This window comes from Dipodomys ordii, unplaced genomic scaffold (assembly GCF_000151885.1).
Source record: "Dipodomys ordii isolate 6190 unplaced genomic scaffold, Dord_2.0 Scaffold165, whole genome shotgun sequence".
Lineage (NCBI taxonomy): Eukaryota > Metazoa > Chordata > Mammalia > Rodentia > Heteromyidae > Dipodomys > Dipodomys ordii.
In genome coordinates, this window is record NW_012267381.1 from 2,781,119 (window position 1) to 2,802,190 (window position 21,072).

The window sequence follows — 21,072 nt, forward strand, 5'->3', positions numbered from 1 at the left end:
GAGAGATCGTCTAATCCATGCTATGTGAGGAACATGGTAGGAAGATCACTACCCAAGCATGGCCTCAACCAAAACATTTTTTCCCTTTAGGAAAAAAAAAAAAACTGAAGCAAAAAGTGGGTGGGCAGCATCTGTACATTCTATGGTCACTTAGTGTCATTGCTGTGGGTTTGTAAAACAGACATGATGGTGGTAGAAATATAGCACCACATATGACAGTCAGGAAACAAAGAGAGTGACACAAGAAGGGCCCAAGGGCCAGGCGCTGGTGGCTCACGCCTGTAATCCTAGCTACTCAGGAGGCTGAGATCTGAGGATCACGGTTCAAAGCCAGCCGGGGCAGGAGAGACCGTGAGACTCCTATCTCCAATAAACCACCAGAAAACCGGAAGTGGCCCTGTAGCTCAAGTGGTAGAGCTGAGGGACAGCGCCCAAGCCCAGAGTTCAGGCCCTACGACCGGACCTCCCCCCCCCAAAAAAAAAACAAGAAAAATGCAGAGAGGGATACATTGTGAAAATGAAAAGGTAATGTTCAGAAAAAAAGATGTAAGTTCTATTCAATGCCAAGGTTATTAATCTGGTTAATTGGACAGTAAAAAATTGCTCTCTGAAATTATCTTCTGGGACAAACTGAGATGGATAGCTATATAAAGAAGTCAAAATTACAGGCACCAGTGGCTCAAGCCTGTAATCCTAGCTACTAATAAGGCTGAGATATGAGGATCATAGTTCAAAGCCAGCCTGGGCAGGAAAGTCTATGAGGCTCTTATCTCCAATAAACCACCAGAAAACCGGAAGTGGCCCTGTGGCTCAAGTGGTACAGTGCTGGCCTTGAGCTGAAGAGCTGAGGGACAGCGCCCAGGCACAGAGTTCAAGCCCCATGACCAACCCCCCCCCAAAAAAGTCAAAATTAAAGTAATTATAAATGCTTGAAATATGCTTGATTTTGTATTTATTTACTTAATTTTTGATAACAGAGTTTGAACTCAAGGTGTTATGCTTGCATAGCTTGCTTGATTCTCTACCACTTCATCCATGTCTCTAGCACAACTTTTTACTGGTTGTTTTGGAGATAGAATCTCATGAACTTCTCTACTTAGGCTGGCTTTGAACTGCAGTCCCCTAGATCTCAGTCTCTTAAGTAGCTAGGGTTATTGGCATAAGACAGGAACACATATTGAATTATCTTTTTTAAAGATTGCTGGTCTTGGGGCTTGAACTTGACTGGGTGTTGTCACTAAGCTTTGTGCTCAAGGCTAGTATAGTGCTCTACCACTTGAGCCACAGCTCAACTTCCAGATTTTTTATGCTTAATTGGGGATAAAAATCTCATGGACTTTCTTGGTCAGACTGGCTTTGAACCATGATGGTTATATCTCAGCCTCCTGAGTAGCTAGGATTACAGGTATGAGCCACCAGCACCTGGCTGAATTATGTTTTTAAGTTTGCAACATTTGTATTTGGTTCATCATAAATGGGTTGACTTTCTCCCTCAGAGACATGGGAAGAACGCAAGTGCAACTTGCAACAGTTGAGAACATCCTCACGATGACTCTTGAGTTGGAAAAACTGTAAGCTAACTTGTTTCTTTACATCACATATATTTCTTTCTATTTATATCACCTATTTTAAGCTTATTAATTTCATTAATAAATTAACTTCATTAATTTATGCTTATTAGTTTATTAATATACTTTGAGGCACAATTTTCATGAGTAACTTCACACTTTTTAAGGGTATAGTTTAATGAGTTTGTTTAGCCACGTAACCACTACCATGTACCTATCACCCTCAAAAGGCCACTCAGGCCCTTTGAAGTTAGTTCATTTCCACCACCACTGGCCCCTGGAAACCCTCAATCTTATTTCTGTCCCTGCATTTCTCCCCTTTTTAGAACATCCTATAAATGAAATCATAGAATGTGTGGAGGTTTGGCTTCCGTCACATCAGAAAACCCTTATCATGTCCCACTGGCAATAAATGTGATTGCAATTGCTCCACATCTTCCCCTGATCCTTCTAGTTTTACTTTCTAAAGTTTTTAGCCTTCTTATAGTAGGTATGTAGTGGTGTGTTAGTGTGTTCTTAATTTTCATTTTGTTGCTCATGATATTGAATGTCTATGTGTAAATATCATCCTTACTGACATTTCTATTCAAATTTGTTCTCATATTTTATTTAGGCATTTATTCTTGCTGAATTGTGTGTATGTGTGTGTGTGTGTGTGTGTGTGTGTGTATACGGGAGAGGGAAGAGCTTGAAATCAGGGCTTGGTTGCTGTCCCTGAGCTTTTTTGCTCAAAGCTAGTGCTCTATCACTTTGAACTACAGCTCCCCTTTCAGCTTTTTGATTAATTGGAGATGAGTCTCTCAGACTTTCCTGTTTTAGCTGGCTTTGAACTGCATTCCTCAGATCTCAGTCTCCTGATTAGCTAGAATTACAGGCGTGAGCCACCAGCACCTGTCTTATTGAATATTAAGAGTGCTTTATACCTATCTGGTACAAGTCTTTCTTCTCAGACATGTCATTGTACATATCTTCTCTTTGTTTATGGCTATTTATTCTATTAAGTGAGTTCTCAAGAACTTCAATTTTGGGATGGGAATGTGGCTTAGTGGTAGAGTGCTTGCCTAGCATGCATGAAGTCCTCAGTATCACATAAACTTTAGAAAAAGCCAGAAGTGGCACTGTGGCTCAAGTGATAGAGTGCTAGACTTGAGCAAAAGAAGTTCAGGGACAGTGCCCAGGCCCTGAATTCAAGCCCTGGACTGGGGCGGGGGGGCCCTCATTTTTTTTAACATATATTTTTGATGATCTCTCACTTCACATTTTTTTTTTAAGAACTCTGTGTCTAAGAATGCATTCTTGCTAGGTGTAGTAGCTTTTACCTGTACTCCCTAATACTTCAGAGCAGATAAGGAGGATTAGTTTTACCCAGCCTGGGCCAAAAGGCGGAGAGATCGTCTAATCCATGCTATGTGAGGAACATGGTAGGAAGATCACTACCCAAGCATGGCCTCAACCAAAACATTTTTTCCCTTTAGGAAAAAAAAAAAAACTGAAGCAAAAAGTGGGTGGGCAGCATCTGTACATTCTATGGTCACTTAGTGTCATTGCTGTGGGTTTGTAAAACAGACATGATGGTGGTAGAAATATAGCACCACATATGACAGTCAGGAAACAAAGAGAGTGACACAAGAAGGGCCCAAGGGCCAGGCGCTGGTGGCTCACGCCTGTAATCCTAGCTACTCAGGAGGCTGAGATCTGAGGATCACGGTTCAAAGCCAGCCGGGGCAGGAGAGACCGTGAGACTCCTATCTCCAATAAACCACCAGAAAACCGGAAGTGGCCCTGTAGCTCAAGTGGTAGAGCTGAGGGACAGCGCCCAGGCCCAGAGTTCAATTCCCACAACCGACCAAAAAAAAAAAAGAAGGTCCCAAGGAACAATGCCAGTAACCTATTTTCTTCATCTAGACCTCACTTCCTAAGAACACATTGAGCTATCAATGTGTTATCACTAAGGTTTATGCCCTTAGAATCCAATTACATCTTAATAGCTATACCAGCTGGGGACAGACCAAGCCTTCAACACATAACCTTGTGAAATCATCTCCTATCTAAATCAGAACAGGGGCTCACTTTACTTATTTTATATTTCTTTTTTTTTTTTATTTTTTGTTGGTCATGGGGCTTGAACTCTGGGCTTGGGCGCTATCCCTCAGCTCTTCAGTTCAAGGCGAGCACTGTACCACTTGAGCTACAGCGCCACTTCCGGGTTTCTAGTGGTTTATTGGAGATACGAGTCCCACGGACTTTCCTGCCCAGGCTGGCTTTGAACCGTGATCCTCAGATCTCAGCCTCCTGAGTAGCTAGGATTGCAGGCATGAGCCACTGGCGCCTGGCTTTCTTTTTTTTTTTAATTTTTTTTGGTCCGGTCATAGGGCCTAAACTCTGGGCCTGGGCGCTGTCCCTCAGCTCGTCAGCTCAAGGCTAGCACTCTACCACTTGAGCCACAGTGCCACTTCTGGCTTTTTTTTTCTGCTTATGTGGTGCTGAGGAATCGAACCCAGGGCTTCATGCATGCAAGGCAAGCGCTCTACCACTGAGCCACCTTCCCAGCCCAACCTGGCTTTTATTTTATATTTCCTCATGATCCCTCTCCTTGACTGCATGGTATCCAATGTCTTGAAACCTGATGCTTGATGATTTTTTTTTGTATTTGTTTGGTTGCTTCTGGTGAGAGCTTATATCTTTGCCAGAAGCTAATAATATTCTTTGAATCTGTTTTGCTTCCATTCTCAATAAATCAAAGATCAGGTGGTGAATCTCATGTTTTGATTACTTAGATCTGAAAATTTTCACTACTTTTTTTGGTTTTTCATTGGCAAACTTAAAAAAAATCTACATTTTTTGCAAATCACTCCATAATCTGAGTTTCTCTTTTCCACATGAGTAATTTAGCCCATAATGCTGATTTTATTACCATAAATGGTAGTATTCTTGGTAATTCGTAAATACTCTGTGAGGTAGGGATTTGATATCTGTAAACATCTATAAAGATACTGACAAGCCAGGTACATGTGGCTCATGCCTGTAATCCTAGCTACTCAGGAGGCTGAGATCTAAGGATCACGTTCAAAGCCAGCCCAGGCAGGAAAGTCCTTGAGACCCTTATCTCCAATAAACCACTAGAAAACCAGAAGTGTCACTGTGGCTCAAGTGGTAGAGCGCTCGCCTTGAGCTGAAGAGCACAGGGACAGCATCTAAGCCCAGAGTTCAAGCCCCACGACCAACTAAAAAAAAAAAAAAGATACTGACATAAACACCTTTTCATCCAATTATGTATCAGTGATAATCATCTAAACAAATTATTACTTAGTGGCCACAGAATGAAGATTTTCTAATTTTATCATTCCTATTACATTGATTAGCTTGTATTATTGTATTAAAGGTGAGCTCCTCATCTTTGAAAGTACCAAAATAAATTAATGAATTCTTTATAGTATGTTATGCCTTATTATCTTTATTTTTAAATCTTTATTGAAAAGGTGATGAGCAGGGCGTTAAAGTTACATAAGTAAGGTAATGAATACATGTTTTAAAAACACTGTTACCCAATCCCTCATTTTCTCCCTCTTACCCCTTCCTACTCCTTTCTCCTTCAAGTTGTAAGGTTCATATCCAAGATGGTGTCAAGTGAGTATCAGTGTCACATTAGTTTATCCTTTGTCCTGTCCCTTTCCCTTCCACAGATTGAATAATTTTTTTTTTTGGCTGTGGGGCCTGAACTCTGGGTCTGGGTGCTGTCCCTCAGCTCTTCAGCTCAAGGCTAGCGCTCTACCGCTTCAGCCACAGCGCCACTTCCTGCTTTTTTCTTTTTGCTTATGTGGTGCTGAGGAATCGAACCCAGGGCCTCATGAATGCAAGGCAAGTGCTCTACCACTGAGCCACCTTCCCATCTGAATAATCTTATATACAAGACACAAGGTATAGAAAAGAGAAACAAACAAAACCCTACAATAGGACATAAGAAGAACCTCTTGTTTCTGTATCTTGGAGTTCATGTTGATAAGCTTCATTACATATGGTCCTATGCACTAAGCAATTGGTTTATTGAGATCCCCTGTTAAGAATATCATAGACAGGGGCTAGGAAGGTGGCTCAGTGGTAAAGTGCTTGCCTCTCATGCATGAGTCCCTGGGTTCGATTCATCAACACCACATTATCAGAAAAAGCTCAAGTGGTAGAGTGTCAGCCTTGAGCTGAAGATCTGAAGGACAGGACAGCATCCAGGCCCAGAGTTCAAGCCCCATGACTGACAATAAATAAATAAATAAATAAAATAATATCATAGACACATTATAGATCTTACAAATGAGGGAAACTATGCAACCTACTTTTCTTTGTGTCTGGTTTACTTAATATATTTTTTCCAGGTCTTTCCATTTCCTTACCAATGGGGCAATGCCATTCTTTCTGATGGAAGCACAGAACTCCATTGTGTATTTATATAAAACATCTTGATCCTTTCATCTACCAGGGGGATTTGGGTTGGTTCCATAGCTTTGCTATAGTAAATAATGCTACAATGAACATGGTTGTGATGGTAGCTTTAGTATGGCCTTGTTTGTGGTCATTTGGGTAAATGCCCAGGAGTGAGATTGCTAGATCATAGGGGAGCTTTATGTTTAGTCTTTTTTTTTTGTCTTTTCTTTTTTGGTACTGGGGATCGAACCCAGGATGTTGCACTTGCTAGGCAAGCGCTTTGCCACTGAGCTACATCCTAGCCCTATGTTTAGTCTTTTGAGGAACCTCCATACTGCTTTCCAGAGTGATTGGGCAAGTTTGCACTCCCACCAACAGTGTATAGTAGCATTCCACTTTGGCCACCAGCCAGCATCTGTTGTTTTTAGGGTTCTTTCTTTCTTTCTTTGTTCTTTCTTTCTTTCCTTTCTTTTCTTCCTTCCTTTCCTTCTTTCCTTTCCTTCCTTCCTTCCTTCCTTCCTTCCTTCCTTCCTTCCTTCCTTTCTTTCTTTCTTTCTTTTCTTTCTTTCTTTCTTTCTATGTTGTTTTGATTTGCATTTCTTTTATGGCCAAAGATGTTGAGCATTTCTTCATGTATCTCTTGGCCATTCATATTTCTTCTTCAGATAAGTCTAAGTCTTTAACCCACTTGTTAATGGAGTGGTTGTCTCTTTGGGGGTTTGTTTTGGGGAAATTTAATTTCTTGAGCTGTAGGTATATTTTAGTTATGAGGCCCTTGTCTATTGTATGGATAACAAGAATAGTCTCCCAGTCTATGGGCTTTCTATATATCTTGCTAGCTATGTCCTTTGCCTTGCAGAAGCTCTGCAGTTTAATGCAATACCATTTGTCCAACCTTTCTTTGATTTGTTGTGTTTCTGGGTCTTTATTAAGAAACTTTCAAACTGTGCCCAGGAGCCCAGGGTATCTGCTTTTACCTTGAGGTCTGTGACCATTTGGAATTGATTCTGGTGCAGGGTAAAATATAAGGATCTAACTTTAGTTGTCTACATGTGTTTAGCCAATTCTGCCAGCACCATTTGTTTAAGATGCTTTCTTCCATCCTACTTTTTTTGGTTCCCTTGTCGAAGATTAGGTGGCCATAAGTCTGCAGGATAATTTCTGGGCTTGGGCACTGTCCCTCAGCTCTTCAGCTCAAGGCAAGTGCTCTACCACTTGAGCCACAGCACCACTTCCAGTTTTCAAGTGGTTTATTGGCGTTAAGAGTCTCATGGACTTTCAAGCCAGAGCTGGCTTTGAATCGTGATCCTCAGATCTCAGCCTCCTGAGTAGTTAGGATTACAGGTGTGAGCCACCGGCGCCAGGCTTCAAGCTATTTTTATTACCACAGCTTTTTAATAGAGTTTGAAGTTTGGTATAGGTATTCCTCCAGCACTGTTCTTCCTGCTAAGGACTGTTTGTGTTATTGTTACATATGAATTTTTGGATTGCTTCTTCTGTTTCATTAAAGACAGAAGTTAGGATATTGATGGGGGTATGGCATTGAATTTGTATATAGCCTTTGGCAATATTGCCATTATCACATGTTAATCCTCTCAATACAGGAGCCTGGAACGTTTTTTTTCTTCCTCAGATCTGCTTTAATTTCCTTTTTCAGAGTTTTGAAGTTTTCATTGTAGATGTCCTTCACTTATTTGGTTAAGATGATACCTAGGATTTTGGCTTTTTTTTTTTTTTTTGGGTCCGGTTGTGGGGCCTGAACTCTGGGCCTGAGCACTGTCCCTCAGCTCTTCAGCTCAAGGCTAGTGCCCTACCACTTGAGCCATAGCACCACTTACGGCTTTTTTCTTTTTGCTTATGTGGTGCTGAGGAATCGAACCCAGGGCCTCAGGCATGCAAGGCAAGCACTCTACCACTGAACCAACTTCTCAGCCCCAGGATTTTGGTTTTTATAGGCTATTGCAAAAGGAATTGCTTTTTTAATATCAGTCTCTCCCTTTTCATTGTTGACCTATAGAAAAGCTACTGATTTTGGAGGATTAATCTTATTTTATTTTTGTCAGTCATGGACTTGAACTCTGGGTCTGGGTGCTCAGCTCTTCAGCTCAAGGTGAACACTTTACCACTTGAGCCACAGTGCCACTTTTTTGGCTTTCTGCTTATGTGGTGCTGAGGAATTGAACCCAGGGCCTCATGCATGCAAGGCAAGCACTCCACCACTGAGCCACCTTCCTAACCCTGGGGATTAATTTTATGCCCTGCTACTCCAAAGTTTTGTATCGGCTCAGGTAACCTGGGCGTAGAGTCTATGATATTCTCTTAATATAGGATCATGTCATCTGCAAAGAGGGGGAGTTTTACTTTTTCTTTCCCTATTTGGATCTCTTTCATGTTTCCTGTTGCCTTATTGCTCTAGCTAGGAATTCTAATGCTATATTGAAGAGGAGTGGAGAAAGCAGACATCCTAGTCTCATTCCTGTTATCTTTATGTGAGTATGTGTGTGTGTGTGTGTGTGTGTGTGTAGTGCTGACATCAAATCTAAAGCTTCATATGTGCTAGACAAGCACTCTACAATTGAGCTGCACACCTAACCCCTCTTTCCTTACAAAAAAAAAAATTGTACAGGGCTGGGAAGGTGGCTCAGTGGTAGAGTGCTTGTCTTGCATACATGAGGCCCTGGGTTCGATTCCTCAGCACCATATAAGCAGAAAAAAAAATTGTACAGAAGTAAGTACTTTTTTGGGGGAAGGGGGGGTCCGGGCATGAGGCCTGAACTCTTGGCCTAGGTGCTGTCCCTCAGCTCTTCAGCTCAAGGCTAGCACTCTACCACTTGAGCCGCAGCGCCACTTCTGCTTTTTCTGCTTATGTGGTGCTAAGGAATTGAACCCAGGGCCTCGTGCATGCAAGGCAAGCGCTCTACAATTGAGCCACCTTCGCAGTCCCATAGGACTTTTTAAAGATAATGTCATCCCTTCCTTTACTGTCCGCTGGTTTCTCGCTCCTTTCCCTGCCCACAAGTTGTATAGGCTACCCACTTTTTTATGTGCTCAGAGTGCCTACATTTGACCATTGTGATATATAGTTTCCTAAACACACCATCTGCATTAAACTAAACAGATTTTTGTGCCCAAAATAAAGGATAATATTTACTACTACCAATATAAATTGAGAAAGGGACTCTTGAATTTGGAATTGTTTTCAAATTCTTCTTAGAAGTCTTCCTCCTTAAAGTGCACTCTCAGACTAGAAAGACAAGTTTTGCGTTGATAGGAGTGCTTCTGAATTAAATTACAGATCTATGTCACTCAATTCTATCCTATCGCTTCTAGGTACTGACTTCTTAATTTGTTTTCAAGAGCATCAATTTACCAAAGGGATCCTCTGCAACTGTCCAGGCCATATTCCTCCACAACTTATTTCTGCAGAGGGGAAACAAGTTGGTGGCCTTGGCCTGCGTCTTCTACCCTCAGTAACCCCTTTTCCATTATTTTAATTCTCTTGCATTTCCATTTATAGGATCTTGCCTCACCAAATGGCTGGCTGCCTCTGCCAATATAAACATGATATTGAGGTTATCTGCAAGACAGTCAAGCTGCACTGTGACCATGTATTGCTTATAAACATCACATATTGTCGTAAGTCTGTTGCCTGATGAGACTTTTTTCATTTAATTTTTACTTCTCCTTACTAACAATTTTAAACACATAGTGCAATTGCCTTATTTCTATCTACTTATTCAGTGCTAAATGCCATTCATTTCTGAACAGCTCCGTTGCTCATACTCAAGTTCTTAATATCCAACTCAAAACTCAAAGTTTTCCTGTACACGGATCATTCACATTATATTTGGATAAGGTCTCATACTTTTATCTGGGCCAGCCTTTAGCAATTTTTCTGGAAACCTACTGGCTTACAAAACTTTAAAAAGAAATTTTTATTGGTACTAAAAGATGATATATAAAGGGGTTAGAATTACTTAAGTCAAGCCAGGCGCCAGTGGCTCACGCCTGTAATCCTAACTACTCAGGAGGCTGAGATCTGAGGATCACGGTTCAAAGCCAGCCTGAGCAAGGAAAGTCTGTGAGACTCTTATCTCCAATAAACCACTCAAAAACCAGAAGTGGTGCTGTGGCTCAAGTGGTAGAGCACTGGCCTTGAGCTGTAGAGCTGAGGGACAATGCCCAAGCCCAGAGTTTAAGCCCCATGATTGACCAAAAAAAAAAAAAAAGGATTACTTAAGTCAGATAAACAGTACAATTCTTTTTTTTAAAAAAAATAAGTTTTTGAAAATACATTACCTTGCCCATGTAATTGTAACCCGTCTGTACGATATTTTCACAATTAAGAAAACATTTTTAAAAAATACTGTACAGAGGGGTTACATGAGCAAGGTAATGAGTACATTTCCTATCAAGCATTGTTGCCTCCTCCTTTGTTTTTCCCTACCATCCCTTCCCTTCCATCTCCACAGCTACATTCACCACCACCGCTTCCCCCCCCCTTCCCCCACCCCCCGCCTAACAGTACATTTCTTTTTGGTCCTTGTCACCCCTTCCCTTGCTCTGAGTTTTTCCTTCTTATCCCCATATATAATTCATTTTCAACATAGTGTCTAGTGAGTACCATTGCTGCATTTGTTTACCCTTTGTCCCTCCTTTCTGTGCGTCTTTTTGGCTTCTAAAACATGTCTGATTTAACATCAAGAAGCTTGAATACAGGTCTCTACTGGTAACCTAGGGCTTTTTCCCACATATAACATTCCCTTCTTCCCAGAGGTAGGGACAGCAAGAACCTTTCACTTTTAATATTAGGAAAATAACATCAGTGTTATCAAGTGCTGTATCTTCATGCCCAGGTCTTATGTCCCCAATTCTGAGAATGCTCAAGTTCCTCCTTTTTCTTTCAAAGTCCTAACTTCCTCCCATGACCCTTATTGCTCCTAAAATACTCTAGTTCTTCACAAGAAACCTATGTTGATAATGATACTGTAGACATTCATGCACTCAGAAGCTTTGGATCATTCCCAAGTAAAGCTGGAAATGTTTTAAGCGAACATTTCTGTCTTTAAAAAAAAAAAAGAAGAAAAAAACTTCTTCAGCATTTCCATCTTTAAAAGAAAGTAACTTTTTCAGCCCCACTTCTATTTTATGACTGTAACTCAAGCTACTCCAGATATAAGGATAATGTTTCCAAGCAAGTTTAATCAAAAGTTAGCAAACAGCATTCTAACTAACAATCAGGCATCAATGCACCTTTGTGATATCACCTAGATCATGGCTAGAGGCTAGACCAGATAGAAATGTGAGTGCCTAGTTAAATAGGAATGTTTTATCCACAAATTGTCATTATTATCTTGATTTGTTGCAAACAGAAAATTAGCACACCAGCTCCCTGCCCAAGTTTAAGGAAACTATCAGAATGTTCTTCTATTTTCTACTGTGTTTCTGAGTGTCCTGTCATCACAAAGCCCCAATGAAGGAACTGTGTGTAGGTGAAAAAGAACTTTATAATAATGATTGGGGACTTATCATCAGGAGAGGGACCTCTGGGTTAGCATCTCTGTCCTTGCTATCCTGAGGACTGGGCTTTGTCCTCCTGAGCAGCTGTGATGGTAGCAAGAACCTTGAAGCGCCCTGAGGACATGGGAAAAAGAGTCTTGTGCTCCCTCTGCATTAGAGACAGGACAATATGGGGTATGTAAATGAGAGGGGGCAGGGCTCTTCCCCAGAGAAGCTGCTTGAAGGGCTGTTAAATGAGTACTGAGAAACTTGATATCCTAAATAGGATCCTGTATTTCACACAGAAATATCTTACTTAGAATACTCTAATAGCTACTGTGTAAAAAAAAAAAAATCATCTTTTTGTTGCCATTTCATAGGCCTACCTTTGAGCTGATTCTACTCACTGCTCTATATGACACTCAAATCTTTTCTGACCCCTAAGGTATTTGGCTGGGTTGGTTATGAGGTGTAGACTGACAAGAACCTACCCATTAGTCTTCCCTTATCAAAGCAGTTTCTTCTTTTCTGACAGTTGAAGAAGAATCAATAGGGAACCCAGAAGGAAGATTCATGAAGGTGTTAACTGATCGGAAGAGAAACAATAGCACTGAGCTGATTATTGAACCAGAAAAAGAACATATGGACAAAAATGATGCCAGCTACTCAGGCGTAATGAATGAGCAGCTAGAGTTGAGCAAAGAAAATGAAATTAGTAGTGCACTCAACAATATATTGCCCTATTTATCAGAGGGAAATCTACATGATGTAAGGACAACATTGTTACCATTCATTAAACTGTTATTCTCAAATGAGAAAAGTGGGGATGATTACATGGATAATACAAAAACCAATAGAAGACCCCACTTTAAGCCAGAATCCAACAAAAATAAACTGAATAAGCTTAATTTTCTGGAAAATCTGTTAAATGCAGAAATTCAGAAAAAAATTAATGAGGTTAAAAAGAAAGAAGAAGTAAATGTGGATATACAGCCTATCACTATTTTAGGCCCTAAATTTAAACGCCAAATCTTTCCCAGAAAAATGCACAGTGTCCAACCACAGGAAAACATCCAGGCAGAGATGAAGAGTACAGAGGAAAGACCACAGAGGCTCAACAGAGTCCTCAAGGGGCCAAGAAGCATACAGAAAAGGCACTTCAAGAAAGTGGCCAAACAGAACATCTGGAGGAAACAGAGTGGCCAGCCTCTTCTAGAGAATATTGCTAAAGAACGGTTTAGGAGACTACCCATAAGGGAGCTTCACGTGGCTCAGAAGCCCAGGAAATTGGTGAGAAACTCCTTGCCCACAGAGCTCTCGTTCACAAAGGAACTTAAGGCAGCAGCCTCTTCACTCCTGAATCCAGACTCAGCCGGCAGGGCCTCCATGTCCACCACTGAAAAAGCCCTAAATGAGGTAAAAAATAGAGCAAAAACCTTAACCTACACCAGGTTTGTTTTAGATGGTACAAATTCTAGAGTTAAAAGCAAAAAGGCTTCTAATACAATCATATCCCCCCAAAGTTATGCCGTTCATAGTACTGGCTCTTTTGTAACCCACAGAATACCTAAAGCTAAACTGAACAGAAAGTTCAGAAAGAAAACTAGACTCTTTAGACCAGTGCATGCAAACAGGCCTCCATTTTCTGGAGTAAGGAGCCTCATAAATTCCCCTTCTGGAGAGGACTTTGCATCATGGGGAGAGCTGAACTCTCAGGAGAATACTTTTCCAGAATTCTATGCCATTTCAAATCCTTCTATAGACATCACTCCTCCAAAACAAGAGATTACAACAAATGTTTTAGAAGGAAATACTTTTGTTAAAAACATTCCTGTACCAGCAGGAAGTCACCCTCAAAACACAATTAGTGAAATTGCTGCTCCAGGTTCTAGAGTGACTGCATTCAACTTAATGCCGCCTGTCCAACAAACCAACGAGACACTATGGCAGGGCATCAACATGGGCATTGACTCATCATCAGTCAAGGCCACAGACTACCAATACCAGTTTCCATCCTTTGGTGATCATTTTGAAATGCAGTTAAACCAGCAGCTGAAGCCTCTTGTTCCCAACAATGATGTAAGAAAGCTGCTATCTCAGCTCATCCGGACCTTGAAAATGGACTGCTCTGAGACTGACATGCAGAATGCCTGTTCCAAGCTCGTCTCCAGATCTGGCCTCCTGATGAAACTTCTCAGCAAATCACAAGAAGTCAAGTTGTCCAAGGCGGAGTGGGATACAGACCAGTGGAAAACAGATAACTACATTAATGAGAGTACTGAAGTTCCAGGTGAACGAAAGGAGTCAAGTGAGGTGAGGACAACTCTAGAACTCCAGGCCTAGACTTCCTCATCCTTTAGATACACCTTGAAGAGAGGAAGGCCAGGGCTTTAGTCCATCATGACTAGGACAGTCCCCTCTCTCCTCCTTTATAGACTGAAGTGCTCCTAAAACACAGATGAGACATAGAAAAGTACAAATTAATAAGGCATTTTAACACATTAGATTGGCTGCATGCTTTAAGAATCTTCAAGATCCTCAACTTGAAGAATAATAGGATTTTGAGCTGGGCACTGGTGGCTCATGCCTGTAATCTTAGCTACTCAGGGGGCTGAGATATGAGGATCGAGGTTCAAAGCCAGCCAGAGCAGCAAAGTCCGTGAGACTCTTATCACTAGAAAACCGGAAGTGGCGCTGTGGCTCAAGCGGTAGAGTGCTCGCCTTGAGCTGAAGAGCTCAGGGTTAGTGCCCAAGCCCAGAGTTCAATCCCCACAACCGACCAAAAAAAAAAAAGTGGGATTTTGAATAGTTTTGCTCTTTCCAATCTCTTCATTACTTAACAAAATTGTCTTTTAAAAAAAAAACTTTTTTAGCTCATACAAGAAGTTCCTGGATATGGCTTTAACAACAAGATCATCTTGGCAGTAGCTGTGATTTTAGTAGTGATGTTGTTGATTATAATTTTCTGTCTCATTGAGGTAAGATCCACAATTCATTCAGACCTCCATAATATATCCTGTCTTTGTAATAGATTCAGAATGCACAACCTGAAAAGCAAAGCATTTTCCTACTCTTCAGCAGGTAATTCCTTGATGGTGTAGATAGTTTTCTGTCTATGGAACAGTATTTCTCATTTTTATTTCTGTAATATCAATTAATTGAGACCACTCTTAAAGAAGAGGTGAGTTTTTTTTAAACTGTATTTCTTTTTGTCTTTTCTTTTTTGGTACTGGGGATTGAACCCAGGACATTGCACTTGCTAGGCAAGCGCTTTGCCACTGAGCTACATCCCAGCCCGAGTTTTATTGTTGAGTACTGTCCAAATTTGTGTCAAGGACTCAGTGATAAGCATAGGGTCAGTTTGCAAAGGCTTCTGGATACATACATACAAGTATACAAGTAGCACATCCACATCTCTCAGTGACTCATGGCCTACATATTTCTATACAGTTCAACCTTGTATTTTCACACACAAATATGCCTATATGTTCATATATATGTATATGTATGTATACATTCATATTTCTTATGCCTCATTAGATGACAATTTCTGAGAGGGCAGGAAGTTTGAAGTGTTTTATATGTAGTGTCTAGAAACGGTAGTCAAAGGAAGAGAGATGAGGTATTATTTTAACTTCACAATAAGCAATAATACAATTCAATATTTATACTAGAGTACAGTCTAGCAATGGACAAACCAGATGTTCCTAAGTTGTGTGTGTGTGTGTGTGTGTGTGTGTGTGTGTGTGTGTGTGTGTGTTGTGGATATTAAATCAGAAAACGTACATACTAGCTATGGGCTCTACCACTGGGTTACACCCACAGCCTAAAAAGTGAGTGGGTAAAAGAAACTTATAGCAATATAATAGTTGCTTAAGTATTTGGAGGCACAAGTAACAAAACAGCCCCACCACTCCCCTTGCACATATTTCAGTAAGTGAAAACAACAATCACAAAAAGAATTAAATGTACTTTTCTTTAATATTAAATAAAGCTATTTGGAAAAAAATAGAATGGCTATATTCATAATCCAGAATTTTTTAAATTTTTAAATACATTTTTTATTATAAAAGTGTACAGAGGGGTTACAGTTACATGAGTAAGGTAACGAGTACATTTCCTATCAAGCACTGTTACCTCCGCCTTTGTTTTTCCCCTACCATGCCTTCCCTCCCCTCTAGAAAAAAGTTAAAAAGAGCTTTCTATACCTGATCTCTTAGGCAGAAACCTTTGGTACATGTGGCCACCTTGACCTGAGGTCAGTGTCAAAAACCTAGCATTATGTATGCTACTTATAGTACAAAGAGGTTTCCACAGTTTGTCTGGTCTAACCCTCACAAAAGTCCTGATAGGAAGATCTCACCCATCATCTTCAACAGGACATAAACTTAAGACCCTGGTGACAAAACCAAGGACAGAAACTCTGATTCCCATGACAATTTTTATTTTACACTTACTCTTTGCTGAGCTAAAACACTATCTTTATCTTCCATGATCCATCTGTCTTTCCTGCTCCAGTACCAATGTCATATTATTTAATCTCAGTTGCTTTAAACATTTTTTTCAAGTTACAGGTAGTAAGGAAAGCTTTTGCTCTCAGATCTTATTTTCCATATATTTCATATCCTTGTATGTTTTTCCTTCCAAAGTTAAAAAAATATTATGATTACATGGAATATTCCAGGAAGAACATTCTAGGAAAGAAGAATCTCAACCTGCATGTTTTATTTCTTCTTATTCTTTTTTTTTTTTCTTTTGTCGGTTGTGGGGCCTGAATTCTGGGCCTGGGCATTGTCCCTCAACTCTTCAGCTCAAGACTAGTGCTCTACCACTTGAGCTACAACACCACTTCCGGCTTTTTCTGCTTATGTGGTGCTGAGGAATCAAACCCAGGGCCTCATGCATGCAAGGCAAGCACTCTACCACTGAGCCACCTTCCAGCCCTATTCTTCTTATTCTCCGTAGAGAATAAGATGAGTTTGAGGGTTTTTGTTTTTTAAGGAGATCATTGCATAATTCAGGCCTCACACTTGATATACACAAACCTATTATCTAAGCAATGCCCCCAATACTTGTTGTTGTAGTTTGGTTTTCATATACAGTCTTGAGCATTTGCATGAGCATTCCTGGGATTAAGATCCTCATATCTCATATTTTTGAGTTGCTAGCATTCCAGGTGTGACTAGCATGCCATCCCCCTATGTTACAGGTTTTTTTTAAATACAATTTTAGTTATAATTTTAGTTTATACAAGTTTAGTTTCTTTTTTTATTGTGAAAATACTGTACATGGGTACAAGTTTAGTTTCTAATAAATTGTAAATAGGGTCTTTCTTCCATTTGTTAGTATATGGGAAAGCTATGAAACTTTGTGTGTTGACCACCCTTATTTTGTTATCTACCCTCTTTATTAAAATTTGCACACTGCATTTCTAAAAAAATTTCAGGTGATTTTTCTTAGGTGTTTTAGGTTATGCATTATTTCATATAAAATAATAATAGTTTCCTCCCTTACTTACCAGCCCCTTAACTCCATTTACTATTTTATTGTATTTACTGGGATTTCTTCAACAAGGGTATCTAGTAGCAGTAGCAGTGTTTCATTTTAAAGCAGGACTGTTGTTTTGGCTTCTAGTAAATAATTTGACCAAAATAAGGGCATTTTATGAGGAATTATGTACTGGATTTTATCTAACACAATGAATGCATATGTTAAGTGACAATTTCAGACAAGACCTTCAGCTTCGTACTGTGGAAGAGAAAAAGATCTATTAGTAATGTGGGATTCCTGAGCTAAGATAAGTTATCATCTCCTGGGCAGATAATATATAAAGAAAAGAATGAACAGAAAGTTGGAAATAGTGGTCATTGTGGTGGGAAATCATGATTATGCTTTCTTTCAAAACAGATTTGTTGCCACAGAAGAGCAACAGGGGAAGGCCAAAGATCTTCAAGGTAAATATGAGTCTTTAAATCTCTCAATGAGGCTCTGAGCACTAGAGGAACCCCTAGAACTCATCTATTTCTATCCCCTAGCCTTACAATGGAGGGGGGAGGGCACTACCCAAGGTGGCGAGCACTCTTCCTTCCCAGGGGTCTTACCTGGCTCCAGCAAAAGTAGTTCCTCAGCAGAGGCAGAGGTGGTCAGTACTGGCGTGGATAGTTCTCTGTCACAGCCCTTCAGTGAATGAGGGTGGGAGACAGAGGTTTCAGCTGTGTCTGCTCCTGCTAATGGTGGGCCTCAGGGAGCAGTGTAAGAAATCTGTGGGATGTTGGGGTGTAGGTCTGGTGGAAGGGGGAATGTATTGGTCCTTCCTGTCAGTGATGAGAAAACAACTCCTCATCCTCCTGCGTACCTTCTCATCCCCACTCTCCCTTTTGCCTAGTACTTCACATATTCTAGGTAAGAGAGACCTCAGATGCTAGTTTATCATTTGCTTTAGTAATAAAGAAATGGAGAAGGAAAAAGGGGGAATGATATTGCAGCAAGGTCACATTGCTTGTGAATTTTAGGAGATGATGGTTCTTTCCATTTACATGGTGTTTGGCCTGTGGACACATTCCATCAGTACACACATACCAAGAAGACATCCACAGTCTCTAGAACAAACTGATGTTTTTTTATTGGTCATGAGACTTGAACTCTGAGCCTGGGTGTTGCCCCTCAGCTCTTCAGCTCAAAGCTAGTGTTCAACTGTAATACCCACGACTTGGAGTCCCCCCAAAAGACCACCAAAGACTGCGATCAATGTAAGCAGCAAAGAGTCATTTATTGGCAAGCCCGGGCTTGGTCCTCCACACACTCGGTAACCGGTGACGCTAAGAGGTCCCGAGCCTAGGGTTACAACACTTTTTATATACTTTTTGGGATAGGACAGGGACTTAACATACATCATAACATCTTGTAGCAAATCATCACACACAGTGGGAAAATCATAATGTAACTCTAGCACATAATTGGCACACTACAGGGCGGGCGGGAGAGCTGATGTCCTGTCATTGTGTGACAGACCGGCACCATCTGTGCTGATGTGAGTCAGGGTTTGAGCAACACGGAGTTACTTATTTAGCAAAAAGCGAATTACAGAAACAAAACGAGCAGTTAGTAATTGTAACATTAATTTGATCAATTTTTGTCCAGTCTTTCACAACCACAGTACCTCTTCTGGTTTTCTGGTGATTAATTGGAGATAAAGAGTCTCATAGACTTTTCTGCCTGGTCTGGCTTTGAACTGAGATCCTCAGATCTGAATAGCTCCTGAATAGCTAGGATTACAGGCTTGAGCCACTGGCGTCCAGCTTCTGTTCTGTTTTCATTCAGACCTAATAGCTTGTCTTTAAACGTTAATAATGTTCTATAAATTGATTTCATACTTCAATCATCATGATAGCCTTTCAGAGATGACAATCTCTAAACTACACCATTGGACTAAGGAAATTGCTTGCTGTGATTCAACTTGTAGGATAAAGCAGCTAAGAGAACAGAGGCACCTCTCCCTCTCCTATCCTTTCTTCCTTCACCCAAGCAAATGTCACATGGGAGACTAAATCCAAAGAGGACTGAGTGAAAGGCTCTGGAAAACAGTAACTGGTTCTGCCCAGTGTGGTTGTGCAGTTGTTTATGTACAGGAATTTTTGGGAAAGAGGGTAAAAGGGGCTGATAATCCTAGATATGCTGAAGACCAAGTCACATACAAAGGTTTCCCGAAAGGCATTGTAGGGACCTCTGGGACAGGCATGGAGATTTCCTGCAAGTCTTGTCTGTGTGCCTGGAATTGATTGCAAATCCACGGGTTGAGGGAGCCTTTGCTCATTGTGATTATGAACTAGGTGTCTGTTTCCATCAGACCTGAGATGTACATAGTGACACACATAAAATAACATGAATTTTCACTAATTGTCTACTTCTTTTCCCCCAAGGGGCTTTCTTTGGTGTATGCGAAGGCAGGGCCCTTCAGAATCTGAGAGTCAGGCAAGTTAAATTGAAGAGGGCTTGATGCTGTGGCCAGAAAATGCAGGCAAAAGCAGAATTAATTATGTTCCCCTTGTCTTTCCTAGGAGGGCTTCTTTTTAGGGCGGCCACTTTGGCTGAGGGATATGTACAGGCCTCTCAGTGCTACAAGCAAGAAAAACATGGCCAAGAAGCTACAAGACAAGGAGTCTTCTGAAGAAGATGAAATTTTCCAAAAGAAACAAGGGTGAATGGCTGGGAGCAATTTAACATTCCTAGCTTGGGGGAGGGATGCGCGTGTGTAGGGGTGAGGTGCAAGGGAAAGTCTGGTTGCTGCCTTCAAGACTAAAAGGTGTGGCGTTGTTCTTTTCCCAGGAAGCCCAGTGAAACGGCCATAGAGATGCCATCAGCACAACCCCCTCCAAATAGCGAGAGCGAAAGTGCTGTGTGCTGTGGTATCTTTCCTTCAACAAAAAATTGAAATGTTTATCCTCTGACACTGGCCTCAAGCCTTCCTTTTTAAAGAGAAAGAATGCACAGACTAAATGGAAACAGGAGGTTACAAGTTGCTCCCCTCAAAAGGCAACTCTTGGGTCATTGAATTCCAATTTGTAACTGCAGCTCCTTATTGGGCCAGTCACAAGTGCTCTGAAAGCATGTATGGCCCCAGCTGTTTGCAGAGCGAATTAATCCTGTCTTTGTCTCCCACAAATAAAATTAATTTTATTGTTCTAGCTATCTGTGTTTACTATGTAGGCATGCTATTTAAACTTATGGCTACCTTATTCTCGCCAATTAACAGATGAGGGACTTAAAAAAGGCAATATTTTACTTAGGCTTTTATGTTGCTTGTAGTTGGTAGTACCTGCCCATAATCTTACCACTTGGGGCAGAGTGAAAAGAAAAGTATGAATTCTAGATTAGCCTAGGCTATATATTAAGGCCTTTCCAAAAAACCCCCCCAACAACCCTATATCAAAATCCACATAATTTATATAGGCTCACCTATGGGAGACACTAAAGGCCTTAAGGTGCCTTTGTGATTGATTATGCATCCTCTTCCTATCAGCTTTCCTGTTATTTGACCAGTGTCACACAATGGGAGGACGGTAGCTCAACAATAGCGATCACTAAGTTACAACTCTATACTAATGGTCAGGAAGTCCAGAGAAAAGCTGCCCTCAAAAGGCCTGTCTCTCACCTGATTAGGTGATAGATCAGGAAACAGGATGTTCTTATTGACTGGCCATGTGCATAGCCTGTGGTAGGGCTTTAAACCAGTAACTCAATCCCAACAGAATCACAGGAAGTGGTGGTTCATCCAAAATTAAAGAGGAAATTGTTACCAAAAAAATCTGGTAAGATGAGGAACAGAGGACCAAAGATTGAAATTAAACTAAACTTTAAGCCCCAAATTAATAGTTATTCACATGTTCATACATGCCATAAACCTAGAAACCAAATTCTCTTCATCCCATAGCAATTTGCCAGTGCCTTTATTTTATTCAAGTCACATTGAAGTACCCCGTTTTCGGATGCCTCCTTACAGACCACCAGAGACCACGATCAATGCAAACAGCAAAGAGTCGTTTATTGCAAGCTCAAGCTTGGTCCTCCACGCACTGGGTGCTAAGAGGCC

At 40.8% G+C, this 21,072-nt stretch overlaps 1 protein-coding gene across 1 annotated transcript in view; it reads left to right on the top strand.

Annotated features, from left to right (window-relative positions):
* Positions 1-19,684, top strand: part of LOC105998520 (leucine-rich repeat-containing protein 37A3-like) — a 69,973-nt gene extending 50,289 nt beyond the window's left edge. Inside the window, exons 5-12 of the mRNA XM_013033245.1 lie at positions 1,497-1,571; positions 9,502-9,620; positions 12,019-12,283; positions 12,536-13,796; positions 14,357-14,461; positions 17,391-17,437; positions 19,403-19,454; positions 19,541-19,684. Of these exons, the coding sequence (XP_012888699.1) occupies positions 1,497-1,571; positions 9,502-9,620; positions 12,019-12,283; positions 12,536-13,796; positions 14,357-14,461; positions 17,391-17,437; positions 19,403-19,454; positions 19,541-19,684 (2,068 nt within the window). The remainder of the gene's footprint in view (positions 1-1,496; positions 1,572-9,501; positions 9,621-12,018; positions 12,284-12,535; positions 13,797-14,356; positions 14,462-17,390; positions 17,438-19,402; positions 19,455-19,540) is intronic.
* Positions 19,685-21,072: the final 1,388 nt, after the last annotated feature.